General features: G+C 40.9%; 2 protein-coding genes across 3 annotated transcripts; one reads left to right on the top strand and one right to left on the bottom strand.

Moving 5' to 3' along the window:
- Positions 1-2,065: 2,065 nt before the first annotated feature.
- slc27a1a (solute carrier family 27 member 1a) lies at positions 2,066-11,827 on the top strand. The gene is made up of 13 exons (XM_084071722.1): positions 2,066-2,518; positions 2,968-3,135; positions 3,721-4,115; positions 4,737-4,904; positions 6,524-6,593; positions 6,884-6,975; positions 7,432-7,541; positions 7,788-7,997; positions 8,464-8,590; positions 8,738-8,875; positions 9,640-9,804; positions 9,971-10,117; positions 10,566-11,827. Exons 2-13 carry the CDS (start codon positions 2,969-2,971, stop codon positions 10,721-10,723), a joined length of 1,947 nt encoding a protein of 648 aa, XP_083927848.1. The 5' UTR covers positions 2,066-2,518; position 2,968; the 3' UTR covers positions 10,724-11,827.
- Positions 10,929-20,751, bottom strand: trim35-13 (tripartite motif containing 35-13). Of its 2 annotated transcripts, XM_084071723.1 has the most exons (7): positions 20,401-20,751; positions 15,453-15,952; positions 14,417-14,512; positions 13,151-13,381; positions 13,016-13,038; positions 12,762-12,880; positions 10,929-12,670 (listed from the first exon to the last, which is right to left on the bottom strand). In XM_084071723.1, exons 2-7 carry the CDS (start codon positions 15,849-15,851, stop codon positions 12,132-12,134), a joined length of 1,407 nt encoding a protein of 468 aa, XP_083927849.1. In that variant the 5' UTR covers positions 15,852-15,952; positions 20,401-20,751; the 3' UTR covers positions 10,929-12,131. The 2 variants fall into 2 exon arrangements, with proteins under 2 accessions (XP_083927849.1, XP_083927850.1); XM_084071724.1 differs by lacking the exon at positions 15,453-15,952 and having other exon boundaries at positions 20,401-20,750.
- Between the last annotated feature and the right edge of the window lie 208 nt (positions 20,752-20,959).

Below are 20,959 nucleotides of genomic sequence, written 5' to 3'. Positions count from 1 at the left end.
TATAATAGTTTGTTCCTACTTATACCAGAGGCAGTATTTCCTTTAATACATACTGTAGGTACTGTACTGTTACCTTAAAGAGTTAATACACACCTCCGAAAGTGTTGACATAATTACCTGTGCGACAGGTTTGTTGTTATTGTTTTTTTCTGTTTGAATAAACAGAGTGCTACTTGGCTCTTCAAAGAGGAACTAAATCTCTGTCATTTCTCTTCCTGCACTAGTACATTGGTGGCCCTTTTTACTCTTGGGAGTTCCATTGACTATCAGTAATTGTGTAAATTAATGGTAGACATTTAACCACTTAGAGTAGACCCTCAACACTAAGAAAATTTGACCTTTGGCTCTGTAGGCCTACTTGGTTTTCTCCTTTTTCCCTCTACATCAAATCACTTTACCTGAAAATAGCCGATCTACAAGCTCACAAGGCCTTGCAGACTGAGACGTTATGAGCTTGTAGATCTGCTATTTTCAGATACTGAACATGTCAGCTGCACTAAACTACCTGCACTCCTACAACCTCATTCAACCACTTAAAAACCTCTATATACTTGGTAAACAAATACTTCTATTCTATACTTGGTCCACTCTTTTTTCCCTCTACAGCAAATTTCTTCACCGAAAATAGCCGCGCTACAAGCTCATGTGTTGCGCTGCAATGCGTTGTGAACTTGTAGATCTGCTCTTTTTTGTTGCATGCTCTGCTATTCAAGTGGTTAACACAGTCACTGGCTCCTTCTATTGTCCAGCAGAGATCAACTGCTCTGTTGTCTCCGGTCATTAAGTGCCAGTACTGTACCTTTGGTGACATCTCCAGTCTCTCTGCTCTCTGGGCATCCTTCCTGGCTAAACAACAGACAATATTGGACCTGGTCTTTTCAACATATTTCCCAGCTCTATAAGATACTGTATGTAGCCTGGCATTATTGCATGTTATGTCATTGTCACATTACCCAAGGGTGTTGAGACAAGAGTCTGCATCATCTTCGTCATCTTTTTTGCTTATTGGAAGTGGAAATGAGTGCAATTGGCAGTCATCAATGTAGTTGTTTCCTATATGTGACACGGCACCGATCTTGTGAGTATTTCATATTTGTATTACTGTATTATTTTCAGTGGTGGAAAAAGTACTCAAATTTGTACTTAGGTAAAAGTATCAATACTACAATGTAGAAATACTCTGTTACAAGTAAAAGCCAGAATTCAAAATTGACTTGAGTAAAAGCACAAAGGTATTGGTATCAAAATGTACTTAAAGGACCAAAAGTAGAAAGTACTCATTATGCAGACGGTCCCATTTCACAAGTTTTCAAATGTATAAAATGTATAAATATCTTTTGAAAATAGCAGATCTACAAGCTCACAATGCGTCACATCACGAGGCCTTGTGAGCTTGTAGATCGGCTATTTTGAAATGGCCGAAATGTATATAGGGCTGAAGTGGTTAATGTTTTGTAATAATAATCAAAATCTACAAAGTAACTAGAAACTAAAGTTTTCCAATAATTGTAGTGGAGTAAAAGTATAATATTTGCCTCTGAGATGTAGTGGAATAGAAGTATAAGTACTGAAAATTGAAAATATTCCAGTAAAGTAAAAAAAATACCTAAGAATTTAACTAAGTACAGTACTTGAGTAAATGTACTTGGTTGTTTTACACCACTGATTATATTGGACCAAAAGAAAAAATATGATACTATATACTTTCATTATTTGCATTACATTCCATGTGAGGTTCACGTGCTGTATTTTTCATCATGAGCCTACTGGAGTATAGGCTATTAGGCTAGACAAGATTCGGTACATTTCATAATAACCACCAGCATTTAGCAATAACTACAGACTGTCGAAACGTCCAAGCATCTGCAAAGTGCAATGGCACAAACAAACGAAAGAGACTAGGGTTGGGGGGGGGCGAAATATCGTCCAATCGAAACGAACAACAACTTGACGAGCGTCAGCCGCGTCCAATGGCAACGCTCGCTGACCAGACACCGCCCTGATGTGGGCGGTGCTGCTGCCTCCAGTTGGTTGTAACGGGTCGGGTACCATTCAACATGGAGTAACAGAGGATAGCCTGATTCATTCTATTCTCACGTTCCGGCAGATTTCAAGCTTATAATCTCTCATCCGAAATAATTTTCTCTCTGTTTTGGGGATATTCGAACATCTTTGACATTGACGGGTTGATCTAGTGTTTTGTTACGTTGTTAATTCCCCTCGCATGGGAGCTGTTTACAAGTTGAGCCACCGCGTTAGTTGACATAGTGCATTATCACTGGACTGTGAAACTATCGCAACACTTAGTTGGAAACTATTGTCCTTTGTTGTGATCAAACATTAGATACTTTTGAAGGGTTTGGCTCAGTGTATCCGTATTGTTCTCGTTAACTGCAGCCGGCAGGGCGGGTTGGTTTACTTGGTTACCTTGTCTGTGGACGTGAACTCAATTACAATATTTTTTTTAGACGGGGTTAGTAGGTGAAAGGTGACATCGCTCTGGTCCGCTGTTCAATAGGTAAGTTGTTGTCTACAGTACATTTGCTTGCATTTAGATTTTTTTACAGTCAGTCAATGAATGCAATACAATGACCTGGCATGACATCCATATTATAGGCTGCTTAAAATGTGTGAGAGAGAGAGGGGATAATCTGTTCCCACAAATTAAATCCTCTGTGTTCATTTATCTCAGAGTGTAACCAGCAAGGGTCCATTTGGTTACTGTTGTTGGAGTTACCTAACTGTGAGGATTTTAACTGTGCAGTGCATGCACACATGTTTTGATATAATTGGTTACATCATATTTTATATAACTGGTTAATTTACTTAAGTAAATGTACAATATCAAATGCATTTGATAATGTACATTTACTTAAGTAAATCCTGATTTATCTAAACCCATGACGCCTGTATTCATTCTACCCTAAAGTCCTCTCTTTCTTTATCCCATTTCCTCCATATAACTAGAATGCGCAATGTGGCAAGTGCCTCAGTCTCTCTGGGTTCACTGGGGCTGCTGCGCCTCTTCGGGGTGCCCTGGTCCTGGAGCTTGGCAGCAGGCCTGGGTGTCTACCTGGGTACAAGTGGTTGGAAGTACTTCTACATTGCTGTGCGCACTGCCAAGAGAGACCTGAAGTAAGTTTCATAATTCGATAATACGACCATAAGGGTGGCACAAGGACAAACTCTTTGGGCACATGAAGGCTATAGGGATCATGGCATGCATGGCATGATCAACCAGTGCCAGGGCAGGCAGTGAAAACCACCATTGCTTTTTATGTCTTATGAGTTGCTATTTAGAATAATACAAGCATAAAATAAGTCAATAATTGAATAATGAAACTTAGCAAAGTGAGTCAGTAATCTACTAATCTGGTAAAGGTTTATGCACATCAAACAATAATGCTTAATAATGCTTGTTTTTGATCACCTCAATAGCCCAATCTGATAGATTGGTTGATTTACATTTTAATTGACAAAAATGCATACCGGTATGCATAAACGTATTTGTACATATCTGTCGAAAGGATAAAACAACAAAGCTCAGGAGCTCATTTCCATTGTGATCCTTTGAGTGTAAGTGTGTGTCACCGGATAGATCCTAAAGAGGTGGTTGCTCACCCCTGCCACAAGGTGTAACAACAATAAACCTTTAATTACGCTTGTGGTTCTCTGGAACGTAAAGGTGTCCTTTTTCATCTGCCCTCTAACCATATCTAGTGGCCTTTATGTGCTCATGCGAGTGAAGCTGGCGTTGTGGAGTCATATGCGTCGTGCCAGCAACATTCCTTCCATCTTCGCCGAGACTGTGAAGCTCCACCCGGACAAACCGGCCCTGATCTATGAGGCCACCGGGGAAATATGGACCTTCACCCAGCTGGACCTGGTGTCTAACTCGGTGGCCCACTGGGCGAAGGGTCAGGGATGGAAGTCTGGCGATGTGGTGGCCATCTTCATGGAGAGCAGGCCACTGCTGGTGGCCCTCTGGCTGGGGTTTGCCAAGGTGGGCATCGAGGCTGCCCTCATTAACTTCAACCTCCGCCGCGATGCACTCCTACACTGCATTGGCGTGTCAGGATCCCTTGGCATCGTGTTTGGAGCAGAGCTCGCTGATGGTAAGCAAGGCTAGTAGGTTGAGAGTTGAAATATTTAGGGCATGCTATTTGTGTCCATCACATGCATTGATGCATGCTGTGGTCAGTATTGTGTCCCACGATGTCACACTGACCACTGTCAGCATTCTGCCTGTCTCACACTGTATGTCGCCAACATTGTGTCTCTGTCATGGCATGTGATTCCCCTCTGTGTTTGTGACATCATAATGTCTTAGATTATCATTCTGGTATTCCTATGATGTCTTAGATTAACATTCTGGTATTCCTATGATGTCATATTCTCTGTACCTTGTAGCAGTTATTGTATTGGTTGCCTATGACATGAGTCAATCGTCTGCGGCAGCACACTGTCTTCTGACTATTATGTTTTTCCTGCCAATATTACATTGACATTTAACTTTCTTTATTTAACTTTTTGCAACCCAAAATTAACAATGAAAGGCTAGTCTAAAAAGGATCATTAAATCCAGTCTGTTTACCTTTGCTCACATATTTTATTGTCATTGTACCTAATGTGCAGTACATTATAGTAATCCTCCCAGTGTCAACTACAGTGATGCAACTGAATTAACCAATGCCCTCTCTTCTTGTCTCTATATCATCCTTTTTATGGAATGTCAGCCATGTTGGAGGTGAGTTCGTCCCTGAGCCAGTCCATGGTATGCTTTTGTTCAGGAGAGCTCAGTACTGAGCTTCTGGTCTCTCTTGGTGCCCAACCCCTGGACCCCATATTAGCTTCTGCCTCTAGACTTCCCCCTCCTCCCTGCCTTCTCCCCAAAGGCTTCAATGGTGAGTGTAGGCCTGTCACAATTATTGCACAATCGCCTGATTGTAATAATTTGTAATACTTTCCATTCATCTGTATAAAACAGCCGGATGAAATGTCATATGTCACAGACATGTCATATTTCCATCACTATTTCTATGTCGTTGTCCACGCTCTTTAAACCACTTTCATCTTGCCGTTGTGGTCTCTATTTTGGGCATTTAGGGATTTTTTTTCCAAAATAGTGAAAATTACAAATCTACAAGCTGAAAACATGTCATAATTCGACACATTGTGAGCTTTTAGATTGGCTATATCCGCTATCTTTGAAAGTCGAAATTTGTATATGGCTTGTTTTGGCCGTAGTACATAAAATTATTTTCATTTTTATTTCATTGGTACCAGTAATTGTCAGTCATGTCTTTGTATATTTAAGTTATTTGTCATATCTATTTGTTTACAAGGCCTAAAAGGCAATCATAGATGTAATGTTTATTTTTGTTCCAATGTTCAATGCCAAAACACAAATAAATCATCAGTCACAATTATTTATGTGACAATTAATCGTCAACTAAAATGTCATGATCGTGACACCTTTTATCACAGTTTTTGTACTCCGACTCCCCCAACACACAATCTCTGATTATGGAGAAGTATGATTTGGCTGTATTATTTCAACTGCTAACCTTTTATTTTTACCAGTGAGCTATTTTGTTTTTATTGCGCAAAGTATGGAAGGAATCTCAGGGTTTCCTGCAGGAAAAAACGTAGTCTAGGTGCTACTAGAGTGGGTGCACATGGCGTGTACAGTACACACTGGGGCTGCACAATTTGGAGAAAAAAAATTATGCCTCAATATTTATGCCAGATATACAATATGACTATGGGTTCACACTTGTTATATATTTTATAGTCATACTGTGTAACATTCATTTTAGTTGTCTGTTTTAGCATGTGGTGGGTGGGTGTCACATTCATGATGTAAAACACAACTACATGATGTCAGTGGTACATTTTTCTGACTTTTAGTCTCGGTGCTGACTGCTGACCAATTCTGTCTCGGTGGTGCGTCTAGAACTGGTCTGGCGGAATGCCACACTAAAATTCTTCTCATTCTTCTTTTTGAACTGAATTCTCTCTTGTAGTTACCTAACTTGTGGCTAACCAAATGACAGCTCACAAGTGATAAACTAAGTAGGGTTATTATTAGTCATTTTGTATTCAGAATAGTTGTAGTTGTAGACTGGATAATAGTTTGTTGTTTGAGTGCTCTCTGAATCACAAATGTCTCGTTGACTATGGCATATCTGCTTATTTTCCATTGCCAAGGCATAATTCTCATTTATTTATCATTTAGGAGGTGATTGTTTTCTATACATAGTGTCCAGGAGAAAAAATATATCTTGTGTTTTCTTTCATTCACAAAAAACATAGGAAGACATTTTATTATTACTGTGCACCAAAGATTATTACCCTGACACCAACATCTCTGGCTGTGTTCAAAATGTGTTAAAGAACAGATGATGCACAGGTACACACTGTGGTTGTCCTTATTGGCTACAGTAAATTACCATCCAGATGTTGTGTGCAAAGTGTTCGTGCTCAGCACTTCCAGTGATTTACACCTTGTTTCCTTCTGCAGATCGCCTGTTTTACATTTACACTTCAGGCACCACAGGACTTCCGAAAGCTGCCATTGTGGTACACAGTCGGTAAGGTCACATTAATCCTGGTGTCCCTATATTTTTGTATTTAGTTATTTCTTAATTTTTCAGAAACAGAGAAAATAGCCGATTTACAAGCTCACAACGTGTCTCGATGCAACGCGTTGTAAGCTTGTAGATGAGTTATTTTTGTATTATATTATATTATTGTTGTATGACAAAGTATATAGGGCATATACGTGGTTAATGATTGGAAGGGTTTGCTGTGTAGGGTTTGTTGGCTACTGAAAAGATAATTGAGGAGATTTTAACACCTCACATGTCCATCTCACCCACAGTTATTACAGAATTGCTTCTTTCGGGTATTATGCCTTCCGCATGCGTTCTACCGACGTCATCTACAACTGCCTGCCCCTCTATCACTCAGCAGGTACAGTACTCCGAGTCCGTATATAAGGCTAGTCTGACTAATTATTTTCTTTCCATTGTTTTATTGTACTATTATTATATTCACTTGCATTTAGTGTTTTTTTTTTATAGATGCTAGGTTTGAGGTCTACCTGCTATCCTAGTTCATTTGACCATTGACCCTGTTGTTGGTTGACTAGGGTTCTTTCATGGTTACTCTGACCTTGCACTTTGCAAGTTACACTGGATAAGAGCATCTGCTAAATGGTCTCTTTGTAGCTGAATTTGAAACCAGCTCAACTTTTTCGTTGCTGTTGTAGCTTTTGTAGCAGCTACAGACTATTTGTCGCTGGCTTCCACTGAAAATTATCTGCCAGTGTGAACGCAGCATGATGCTTCATGTTAGGTAGATGGATTATTTTTGTATCTTTATTCTTTAAGTGAAGATATCCAAAGTCCATGCTTTTGTCCTGGTCAGGTAATATCATGGGAGTAGGTCAGTGTCTGATCAATGGCCTCACCGTGGTTGTGAAGAAGAAATTCTCCGCCAGCCGCTTCTGGGAAGACTGCATCAAATACAACTGCACAGTAAGGCATTAAATATATTGTCGCTGTTGAGCAGTATCTCTGTTATCTTTATATTTCTTTTAATATTTTTTCACAAATGAATGCCCGGCCTATACTGTACTTCGTTGTATGAAAGTGTCACGCAAGTGAGGTGTGAGCTTGTGTTGCATTCAAATTTGAAGTGCAGACAAATGGATTACCAAACATGTAAATTGGTGTAAAACTGGCATGATTGAAAGCCTTGATTATTCTGTTTTTATCCTCTAGGTTGTGCAATACATTGGGGAAATCTGTCGCTACCTCCTGTCCCAGCCTGTGCGGCCATCAGAAAAGGGCCACCGCGTTCGCCTGGCCGTAGGGAATGGTTTACGCCCCAGCGTGTGGGAAGCCTTCACAGAGCGCTTTGGCGTGGACCAGGTTGGCGAGTTCTACGGAGCAACTGAGTGCAACTGTAGCATCGCCAACATGGACGGCAAGGTCAGTGATGACGATGGTATTAGCATCAAAATGTACTTGGAGTACCAAAGTAAAAGTACTCATTATTAGTGTCCCATTTCACAACTTCTTTCAAAATGCGTCAACAACTTTTTGGAAAACAGCAGATCTACAAGTGAGCTTGTAGATCTGCTATTTTCATATAGCCAAAGTATAAAATAGTGCTTGAATGATTACTGTATGTTTATAATAAGAAATCTAAATCTGTAAAGGAACTTGACTAACTAAAGCTGTAAAATAATTATAGTGAAGTAAAAAGTACAATGTTTGCGTCTGAGTTGTGGTGGAGTAGATGTTTAGTATCAATGTATCAAGTATCAAAAATATAAATACTCAAGTAAAGGAAATATATCTCAAAATTGTACAATATTGAGTAAATGTAGTTAGTTACTTTCCACCACAGCTTGTCGTCATATATTGACTCATTGGCTCATTTTTATGTCACCAGGTTGGAGCCTGTGGCTTCAACAGCCGAATCCTCCCCAACGTGTACCCTATCCGTCTGGTCAAGGTCGACGAGGAAAGCATGGAGCTGGTGCGCGATGGCCACGGTCTCTGTGTGCCTTGTCGCCCTGGTAACTGCTTCCCATAAACACACTCCACTCCACCACATATTTTATACCTGATGTAATATCTAAAATGTTATTCTCATCTTACGATGATCCTTGTTTGGTCTTCTGAAACCATCTCATTGTCATTGCTCTCATATTTGCCTTTGGCAGGGGAGCCGGGGCTGCTGGTGGGTCGTATTAACCAGAAGGATCCATTACGCCGCTTTGATGGCTATGCGAACCAGGACGCTACTAGGAAGAAGATAGCCAACAATGTCTTCAAGAAAAACGACTCTGCATATTTATCAGGTTACCAGTTGTGCTTATATTGAAATGAATCCTCTATACGTGGACCTTACTACTCCAGATAGAAACAAATGTACTGTGTAAGCTTGACCTTTTATCAGCAAAACAAAATCTGGCCAGAGCTATGAGTTATGAGTGTGTGCACGCCTCTTTAAATGGAAGAAACCCTCTGTCATTTCAAGAAATGTTACCAATTTGAGTGTCAAGGTTTGGCTGGACTGTTATAAAACCTAATTTGTTTTTTTGTTCTGATTTATCATCAGTGTTTATATTTAGAGATACGTGTGACGCACATCCAGCAGGACAGAATTTAGATATTCCAGAAGGAACGATTGAACAGCACACACACACTGCATGTGATTTAATGCTCCAAACACAGTTTCCTTCCTCAGTCTGAGCCATTACTCACTCTATGGTGCATTCAATCACATGAAAGGAGTGTGCAAACATCCACTTATTTATTTCTTACTATTCCAATAGCCGTTCATCCCAATACTGAGGTTTAACCCATTAAGACCTGAGGCCGATTCTAGAAATGTCTTCAAAATCCAAACAGTTTTCTGAAAAACGTATGTTGCTATATCAGTGGTGCTCAAATGTTTTCATGTCAAGGAACCCCTAATGAAGTGACGCACTATGAGCTTCTATATCTGCTATTTTTGAAAAATCTGGACACACACACTCAGATATAGCTCAAATCTAAAATGACACAGCTTTCCTGGTTTTAATGGGTTAAAATCACTTTCCTCTCCGTTCCTTTGCCCCAGGCGACGTTCTGGTGATGGATGAACTAGGCTACATGTATTTCCGGGACCGTAGCGGGGACACGTTCCGGTGGCGAGGGGAAAACGTCTCTACCACCGAGGTGGAGGGCACACTGAGCAGCCTTCTGGACCAGACAGACGTGGCCGTCTATGGGGTGACAGTGCCAGGTGACCTTTTAGATTTGTCTGTCATTTTTCAGAAGGTCTTTGGACTGCCCTTGGTATTGTTTTTGTTTTTTTAATGGCACATTTGGCACATTATCTATTGCTTTGGAACATATTGAATTCTTATTTGTTTCAAGCATGAATAAATGATTCCATGTCCCATACCCAGGTGTGGAAGGGAAAGCAGGCATGGCCGCCATTGCCGACGAGGCAGGGAATTTTGACTGTGACGCTTTCCTGAGAGGGGCTCAACAAGTCCTACCCCCGTATGCTCGCCCTGTGTTTCTACGAATCTCCCCACAAGTAGATACTACAGGTAAACTGCTGTAATCCTCCTCGCATTATATATACAGTATATCTTCTGCTGTCGGGTGGAAACCTTGTATGTCCAAAACCATTACATCTTTATTATTTTACAAAAAAAATTAAATTGTGAAAATATGCAATGCTCACAACGCGCTGTGAGCTTGTAGATCTACTATTTTCACTACTTTTGTGATGAAGTAGGGCATTCATTTATGGAAAAAAACATACAAAGTTTGAATATCGAGATGTGAATCAATAAAAAAAAAGAAAAAAATTGATCAACACTTTATTTGAGTTTTACCTTTAGCAGAACAAATAATAAAACAAATGTACAAATAAATATGTAATACAATCAATATTCAAAGAAAATACATTGTGTGTATATGAATCATAATTATGCCACCAGTACTCAATGGTCTCATTACATATATATGTTTTTATTCTGTGTTTCCATCCAGGCACCTTTAAAATCCAGAAAACCAGGTTGCAGAAGGAGGGGTATGATCCACGCCTCACAGCTGACCAGATCTATTTTTTAAACTCCAGAGCAGGGCGTTATGAGCTTGTGGATGAGGAGCTGCACAACGCTATTGTGGAGGGAAGGATGTCTCTATGAGATAGACCAGCCCCTGGGTGCAGTCAGGGTGCTGCAGATCAACAGGGGATGGAGAAAGAGGGGACACCGACCTTATCGGTTCACATCTCTTTCTCTTACCTCTTCCCTGGACTTTAACCTTTCAGGGACCCTGTGAAAGGGCTACTTCAAAAGGCAGCCATAGTACTGTTACAGATAACGTTTTAATGAATAACACCCCATGACATAGTTTGAGGGTATTCAGACCCCAGTTTTATTCCATCGCTTCTGTGTAGTTTAGCCAAATTGAACACCTCAAATCCTTCAAGCTCCAAAGCACAGAAAAAAAAGAGCGCCATTTGGAACCAGGATTGTAATGTTACAATTGGATTATTTGTCTTCTGGTTAAGAGCATGAAGGAGCAGGAAGGAGTCACATGCAAAGTCATGCACAGAATAGGCTTCTTTTTCTTTCCCTAAAGTATGTTGCAAGCAAGCGTGCAGAACAGTTATGTCTGTGTACACAGTGAATCCCGGGTGTTAATTTTACTCTGCAAGCGTAACACTTGCAGAGTAAAATTTACATTCAGGATTTGACAGTGTAGTTTCAAGCAATACTTGAGTGTTGGTTTTGGATGGTGTTACTGCTGTGTTAGGATGGCACTGAGGCTGAAGAGTGAAATGCACTGTGCAGTACACAAGCCTGCTAGGTCAAACACTAACTGTAGAAGGGTTTATTTAATGCACTGTTAAATGCTGATGAAAAACTAAACCTGCTTAATGATGTTTGAAGTATTGAACAATATGCGCTGGCACGGGTTTACAAAAACAAGAAACTTGTTCCTGTTATGTGCCTTATATATGAATATTTATATAATATAAATATTTGTATCTTGTGTTCCACAGCATTTGTGTGTAATGAATTTCCTGAACAATAGGAGCTCAAAAGAATGTTGAAATCATTAAATGATTCTTTACCCTTGTCTTGCAAAGCGCAATTGCATACACAGTGGTTGTTACCCTATATAATAACATGTTTTATCGATAGAGTAATATTGTAGATGTACATGATCATGAAACTAAGCATAATTTTAGATCTTGTGGCACACATTTGTTTGGGAGTAACAAATAAATATTTTAAAATATATTTGGCTCTTCCAAATGTACTGATCTCTGTCTAGTAATTAAGTTTGCCTTCCATTGATACAGCGCTCTCTAATAAGATGTGACTCATCCTTTATTACAAAACATCCCCAGACTTTCTTATTTAAGGTAATGACATTTTACTGTTGATTGTTACAGCGTTTACACTTAAGCCTAATTTATACGTATAGTTGTACGATGCGTTGCGTTTTTTGTTCGGAAATCAGTTATTTTCAGCAAGCAACGGCAACGTACTCCGCAGTATAATGTAGGCTCAACACCGCTTGCAATATGTTTCCCAAAGGCAACTAGTCCTCCACTGATACGGATATGCTCGCAGGCAGGACCTTCAGTGGGTGCTCTTTGCATGCAGTGCAGAAGTATGGGAAGACTTTCGGTGCAATCACGCCTGTGAAGGTGTACAGGGGTATTCTCTCTCCGGGGTCAAAGAAGGTCACCTTGCTTCTGTCCATGTCCAACACCACTCTGATCACCTGCGGCTCTCTGCTCATGGTCAGGGGTTCCCATGGCGCAGTACAGGCCTTGTGCTCTCCATTGCGAAACCTCACAGTCCAGAACCCCTCTCCTGGGGTCAGGACATGCTTGCCCTTACGGTTGATGGACTCACTGGCAATCCCCAGTACCCAGTAGGTGTTATCTTTCACCCCAACATCCCAAGTGTGGCGCCCAGAGGCATAGCCCTCAGAGCCCAGTAGCTCAGCACTAATGTCGAAGCGTTCAGGGTTGTCTGGCAGCTTGAAGATTTGGGAACAGGATTGCACGTCTGTCAGGTCCTCTGACAGGATGAAGCAGCTTGCTGCTGTGTTGGGATCCAGAATCACAGGAGCTTGGGATGTGAAGGAAAATGAAGGAAATACACATTATGGAAATACAGGGTAAATGGCACAGTTTAACAATGTTCTTTGTAAAGCACTCACTGTATTTAACAACTCTCTTCATCTTCCTCCACACTTTGTACCGCAAAGAGCCGAGGTGTGTTGCCACATCAAGTAGAGCACCAGAAATCCTCTCTGGATCCAAGGGACGTTTCCAGGTTCTGAAATGATAACCTTTAAATTATAATCCTGTATTGAGTGATTATTAACAAACAAAAACAACAATACAAATTTGAGTCATCCCCATAATATTCCTAAAGATCAGATCAGCCTACTTTGGACTTCAGTTGTTTTACCTCTTTATTGTGTCCTTGTAGTTCTGAAACACAAATAGATGACATATTTCTCCATTTGATATATTCAGGCGTCGCAACTTCAATTAAAGATCGGTATTTTCAGACAAAGCGTGACACATCAGTTATAGTATTTACCAGCAGAAACGGGATGTCTTGAGATCTCAATTCTTGCTCCGCTATTCTAATAGTGTTGGTGAGGGATGTCACTTCATTGTCTAGGTCCTCAATATTATGGTGGAGGATGTTCGACTTCTGTTCCTCCTCAGCCTTTAAGGCAGAAAGCCTAGTTTCCTCTTCCTCTCTCAGGAACCTGTGAAGAGCTTCAAACTCCTCTTTGATCTGCCTTGCCGTGTGCTCCACCTGGTTCTGGGAAGGAACGCAGTGGAAATGTAAGCTATTAAGATTAAAGTAACATTTTGGATTTTTTTTCTCCAACATCTCCATACAGTATGGGTCCTCACTAACGCACACTACGGGCCTATGCCAGTTCAGGCGACACCCAAGGCCATTTCTATGATATCATATAACCTGGGCAATGCATAGAGTAGACAGATGCACAGTGTTGATATCATGTATACTGACATGTCCTAGACTGGCCTCCTGTGCCTATGTCGATCACCGTTCAACCAATCTACTTGGCCCAGGTGAATACAGTGTTGACTGTGAAGTTGGTCAGATCAGCAGTTGTCCAGAACTGGCTTGCAGCAAAGTTGTTGTTGATGTTGGCTTCAGAAGTACAGTCACGCTCTGTGTCTCAGAGGAGGACTGTGGAAACTTCTACAATGTGCCTACCAATGACATCATCACTGGTAATTTCAAGATTTCAAACTTTGTCTTTATTATTTATTGATTAATGAACAATGGCTTCTATATCTGTGTGAAGAAAACGGCCACTAGCTTCGGATCCCCACTGATAATGACATTGGTAAGCAGGTTTCTGAACATTCCACAGCCCACCTCTGAGATGCAGAGCGAGTAGACATAGAGTCAATTGTGCCGTCTTATAATGAGCACTAGTGAGGACCAATTATAAGGTTGAAAATGGGTGCAGTGTTCCTTTAATCACTTAGGCCCTATTTTATCCACCTGTTTCCTAGGCTTTTCACTGTGTTCCACTTCCTGTCTTTTGATCCAATGAAATCCAATGAAACCGGTCAGATGACTAATGATATCCAATGAAATCCGACAGGAAGTGGAAAACACAAGCCTAGGAAACAGGTGGATACTTCATCGTGGTGTCACAGGCGAAGATAACCAATCTATTGACTTTGCAAAGCATTGCATTGCGATACGTGGTGAACTTGTAGATCTGCTATTATCTTGAAGGATTTTGCCTATAATGACAAAATAGGGATGCCAGGTTGAAAGTGGTTAAAATGTGTACTGCTGGAGATGGAGTACCTTAAGATGCTCTGCTGTTTGCTCGTGGACCGCTTTGACCTTCCTGTACAGCTGCAACTTGTCTTTCAAAGGCTGCAATGCACTCTTCAGCTCCTCCTGGAAGGTCAGTGACACAAGGCATCATCACTTCAATATAGAGTCTAACAGGCCGTGTGCATGCTGTCAGCACAATGTGGGCCTTTCAGCTGCCTCACAATGTTCCACTGCACCACTCCCCCTGCAAGTGCAAAGCTTAAAACAACACAGCATTGAATTAAAGAGGCAAATCTAGGGCTAAACAATGTGGCAACATCGGTGAGGTCAAGATCATGAGCCCAGAAAAGGTAAACAGGTGGCAACACAAATCTCTCTCACATTAGCCTTGGCTTAACCCAAGGCTTCCGCGTTCGTAAGAGATGTCAAGGAGGGCAGGTGGGCAGAGCGGAATGCATACTGTCACACACTCATGAACCCTCATGGGAGTCAGATTTCATCCAGGAGCCCAGTCAGTGGCTGCACCAAAAATATACCTCTATTATTAGAATGCCAATCAACATTGCAGTAGACTATCATACAGCACATTCTTTTTTAGCTCATATCAAGGGGAGAGCAGTACAAGGTTGTCCATCACAAACAACAGTGCATTTTCTCATGTGTATCCGTTTTCAATTCAATTCATTCATGAAAGTCAGGTGTCGTTTTCCTTCCTTGGTCTGCAATAAATGTGTTTTCTGTGAGATAGATTTTTTTTTTTTAAATTAATGTAAATTGACACCTTTTAAATGACACATACTCATAGGCCATTCAATTAATAGAGAAAAACATTGGAAATGTGCAACTCAATTTTAACATTGTATGACATGACATTTCTAATGTCATACGGGACACATCAAAGTGACCTCAGGTGGAATGTTTTCCATTCATTCCCATTCTGTCTGCTTGCTGATGTCAGGAGTGAGAGTCATACAGGCACAAATAAAAATAAAAACCAAATGTCCTACAAGAGTCATTTATCATTCTGTAATAGTTCCAGTCACCTTTATGTCCATTTGCCTACCTTACAGTCGTGGGCACCTTCCCTAATGGGGTAGAGCTTGTGTCCTATGTGTGCAGCCTCTGTCTCACACAAAGCACAGAGAGGCTCCAAATCCTGCACGCAGAACAGTTTGAGCTTTTCTCCATGTCCTTTACAAGCCTCCGGGTCGTCCATGATTCTGTCCTTCTTGAAGGATTCACAGGTCCTCTGCAGCAAGGTGCTCACTACTAAGTGCTCCATAGAAGATCGACGGCCACACAGAGGGCAGCAGCGTGAATCTCCACTGTTCTGCGTGTCCCAGCTGTCTCTTAGACAGCCTTGACAGAAGTGGTGTCTACACGTGAGCACCACTGGTTGATTGAGAATATTTCCACAAATGGGGCAAGACAGGTCGTCCTCACGACTGCGTCTGGTGGCCATTCTGCCTTTGTGGTTTTTAATAACAAGACTGGGTGTCAGCTAAGGTTACAGTGCCCCTCCTAGGCTCTCTGCTAGGCAGCCTTATACTGCATGAATATGGCCTGGAAAGAAGAGTGTCAATACCTCAGTGACCACAGGATTTCTCTGTACTGTGTTGCATTGTGTCAGGCATGTGGACTGCAGTTACCCAAATAAACACCACCATCAGAGTCAAATCCCACAGGGATGAGGGATGACAAAGGGAAAACTGGTGGTGCTGAAATATGTCGAATTTTTCAGGTTATATGTGTGAGAACCTCAAATAGACTAGAGTGCAGTCATACAATGATCTCATCTGTGTCAGAACACACTTGAAGCAACATGTCACAGAAAACTGGTAGGACTGATAAAAGACGTTTTAGATCAAACAAAAGACTTTCAGGCAGGATATAAATAGAAACGGTATGCATAAACAGAAGGAACCCATCTGGTTTAGGGTAAGGGAATGTCCTGCTTTTTTCCCCTTGTCTGTAGCACAGATATCTGTATCAATAGTGACTGTGTGCAGCTGTGGTAAAAGTACTACATTTGTTTACTTAAGTAAAAGTATCAATACTGCAATGTAGAAATACTCTGTTACAAGTAAAAGTCCGGAATTCAAAATGTACTTGAATAAAAGTTTAAAAGTATTGGTATCAAAATGTACTTAAAGTACCAAAAGTAAAAGTACTCATTATCCAGAATGTCCCATGTATAAAAATCTTTTGAAAATAGCAGATCTGCAAGCTCACAATGCGTCTCATTGCGACGCATTGTGAGCTTGTAGATTGGCTATTTTCAAATGGCCAAAATGTATGGTTAATGTGGCTGAAGTGGCTGAAGTGGTTAATGTATGTTTTGTAATAATAATCAGAATCTATAAGTAACTAGTAACTAAACGTTTTCAAATAATTGTAGTGGAGTGAAATTACAATATTTGCCTCTGAGATGTAGTGGAGAAGAAGTAAAAGTATTGAAAATTGGAAATACTCCAGTAAAGTAAAAAATACCTCAAAATTGTACTTGAGTACATGTACTTAGTTACTTTACACCACTGACTGTGTGGTTGTCCTCACATAGTCAAGACCCAGCTTGACCTGAAAAAAACAATATCAGGCTTAACTTTTTTTTTTTGAAGCAGGATATAACTTTACGCAGTGTCACTGATTTTTGAGAGCAACTGATTGCTTACCCAGAGCATGGTGTACACTCCTGCTCAACAACTGAACCTTGGGACATATTAATAGGGACTTAGTTCACTTAATCACTATACGAGCAATTAGCGAATATGGCAAATATGGCAATTCAATATTGTGTTGTGGGAGTACGTTTACAAGGATGACGCCCATTACTCCAGAAATAGAGTGGGTAGAGAGATAGAAACTCCACTACCATTGCAGTGCAGTCCACTACCTGAGCACAAATCAAGTCCATGGTTGAGCATTTATACCAACGTATTGCTTATATGGACAATATATGGAGCACTTGTTAAGTTGAAGAGGACATGCAGGAGGAGAGAGGAAACAATGATTTACACAAGGTGCTTAAGAACAGAGATTACAGAGATTACAATATACTGTACAGCGTACAGTTAAGATGAGATAAGATAAGATGCTATTTTGAACAGCCTAATTGTATTGATATTTTAACCACGGTGTCCTATGTGAGACAGAGACAAAGTAGGGACTACTATTATACCTATACCTATACTATATTCTATACAATTATGTTGCATGGTATAATCACATGACGTGTCCCTATTCTGGGATGAATATTTGGCATAAATGGCAGATCTACAAGCTTACAACACATTGCTATGTGACACGTTGCTAACTTGTAGATCAAATATTTTCTGCTTTTTAGTGTAGAGAGGAAGGAAAGGGGGGGGGGGGGGGGTTAGTGGCTCCAGTCAACTAAGTTTATGAGGTGGTGGTTTATGCCTTTCATGCAACTTGATAAAATGCTTTCAAAACTAACTCACCATATTGCACGGAATGACCGGTCGCAGTGAGGGCATGTGACAGTTTCTTCTTTTAAGTGCCTGCTTATATGGGTTGCCTTCAAGTGATACTGCAGCTTTGATGGCTTTATAGATTCTTTTGACAGCACCATCATCAGAGATGTGCAAATTAAACGATTTTGTTTGTTTGTTTACTCAGCTCAGTTTGTGGACCACTTGCCTTTGGAGTGCAAGGTCCTGGGCTCATTTCCGGGCACCGTCAACTCAGCGTATGAGTAACACAGCTTGGGTAAATAAGTTGTGGGGTAAGCTGATGGTCTCCCAGGGGTCTAGCTCATTGAAAAGGGGATAGACACCCTAAAAATAACGTAACTCAGAAGACCCCCTGGGGTTCCCTGACCCCATATTGAAGAGCCATGCTCTACACTAAATATCTTCACCGAATATAGCTGATCTACAATATCAGTATATCACAACATGCCGGTTGGGTTGCGACGTGTTGTGAGCCACAAATCAAGTGCAGCATCCGCTCTGCCCCAATGTTTTATCTCACATTGAGGGACCTCTGATCAACAGACGACCAAATGGGATTTCACTTACACCCATAGGGGGGCGCCACAAATGCTACAAATGTCACTGTGTTGCAAAAACTCTTTTCCACCAAATTAGGCATAAAAGGTGTCATGAGTGATGTGACAATGACCACCAAACAGGGCTTTGATACTCCATACCATTTGCCTGTAAATAGATTATGTCCCCATACGGGACGCCACAACAAACTATTTCCCCCTGCAGCTTCCTTGTGTCCTGATGGTTGCACTAGGTTGCCTAAGCAGGGCTGTGTCAGTCATGGGCCCCACGACTGACACAGCACTGCTTAGGCAACCTGGCCTAGTGGAGATCTGCTGCTACGTTCTATTCTTTACCCCTTTCTTGAAACTGCACATGGTGGGATATAAAGAATGTCACCCACTTGTTTACACCTATAAATCTGTGATGTGACAATAAAGAAACTAATCTTTATCTGTATAGGCCTGAGAGAGAAACAGATGCCCTGGAAATATCTGTAGAGTGATAAAAGGCCATTTGGTCACATTTCTGATGTAGGGATCGGAAGTTAAATTAGAGTCTATATGACAACACCTAGGTTTTTAGCCTGGTGCTTTGAACTTCAAATTTCAGGTTAATTTCTCTCTGATCTTGTCGTGGTTGAGCTGAAGGAAGTTCTCAGCCATTAAAACATGAATTTCTGAAATACAGGTATGGAGAGCCTTGTGACACCTTGTGTCACCACCTGTCATGACAACAGTGAAACACAGGCTAGTTACAGGTAAGTGTAGAGTCAAGAACCAAGCCAGTCCAAGATGGATAAGAATACGATTTTGTTAGATAAGATCAGCTTTTTCCAGCTGTGTCCTACGTGGGAAGTCCTGAATTCTGGGGAGCTCAATTACAATGTGAAATCCCCATGTTAATGTAACTCTGAAGAGAGTACAAATGGAACCATAAATGCTTCAGTTAACCTCTTGAACCGTAGCATCCCGATTTACATCCCTATGTACATCCCTATGTTTAAGTAGTTAAATAAGGATTTTACTGTGTAGGCTCTTGTTTCCCAAATATACTAGGCAAAGGGTCACAGTCCAGAATGAGGAACTACTTTAAATAGGAGCTGCAGACAGAACTCACCATAACTCACGTCACAGAAGGCCAGTCATAGCTTTATTCATTATGAGAGCTATGCATAGCAGGCCTGAAGATCATTACAGACACAAACAAGCCACTCCGTAAACAGGGGTCAAAGCCATTCATTTGTATTCAAGATGTGCTAATTGTGTAAGAATTGGAAGATGTTAAATTTACCATCACTAATGAATTGAAATCTCATTGAGTTTTTGTGTCTAGGTCACCCATATAGGTTTTTATAAGCTTCCAACCGCAGCTAGTAAAATTCTGATAGTTATATGCCGATGTTAACTTTTCTTTAATACATGTTGATTTAATCTGCTTGCATTCAGCTACAGACAGAAACACACCGATATTATTGGAAGACTAATGAAACACTGTACAGTACATTCATGGCTGTGAACTTGGTTTTTAAGCACCTTGTGTAAATCATTGTTTCCTCTCTCCTCCTGCATGACCTCTTCAACTTAACAAGTGCTACATGCATTGTCCTTATAAGCAATAGGTTGGTATAAATGCTCAACCATGGACTTGATTTGTGTGCATACAGTTAAATCAAGAGTCATTGTAACAGCAATCGTAAAGAAGTACACAAGGCCATGGCCTATAAATCAAATACACATATTTATCCTCTCTGATGACAGCCACTGTCCACTGATGCCTTCCCCACTAAATATGAGTTGATTTTTTACATTTAAAAAGTTCACACTTGTTCCGGTCCTTAATTTGTAGTCTGGTTTGAAAGAAACTTCAGGTAAGATATTCAGTGTATGCAGACTCAATTTTTAGAATATCCAGACCTGTGAGAGAATACAGTATAAAGCAAAACATGCACGACATAAGCACAAAAATGTCTAGTGCGTTTATAGATCAATGATAACTTACCTTACAATACTCCAAGGCCTCCTTAATAGGAATATACACGCCGTGATTCATATGCCGACCTAACTTATAGCATGTATAACAAATAGGTTCCAGGTCAACCACACAGAAGAGAGACAGTTTCTCTTGGTGTTCCTTGCATGTTTTCTGTGCTGGTGGTCCATGGTTCCGTTTTAAGCATAGAGGACACAATTTAGCACCATATTTCCCCCAACACGTCTCTAAACAGGCGCTACAGAAGCTACTGTTGCAAGAGACGCAGCTCAGGACAGTCGGAACCAGGAAGATTTCTCCACACACAGCACAGTCGTTATCCTCCCCATCTGAGATATCATCCTCCATACCTTCCGCAAACTGCAGCTGTAACTAATGACTGCAAGACTGAGGCGTGTAAACCATGTTCCTCATGTATGTACAGTATGTACCATGGCTGTTCAGCTAGTTAGTCACACGAAATGGGGGTCACATGGGGGTGGGGGTGGGGCACAGAATTAAGTCTCTAGACAGCAAACCTTTAAAGGTCCTGCAGATTTTCTTACTGTTCATTTCATTTTGCAAAGTC

Source organism: Gymnoscopelus microlampas, assembly GCF_963454915.1.
Source record: "Gymnoscopelus microlampas genome assembly, chromosome: 11".
NCBI lineage: Eukaryota > Metazoa > Chordata > Actinopteri > Myctophiformes > Myctophidae > Gymnoscopelus > Gymnoscopelus microlampas.
Note: the sequence above shows the minus strand (reverse complement) of the source record. Positions and strands in the feature narration are given on the sequence as shown.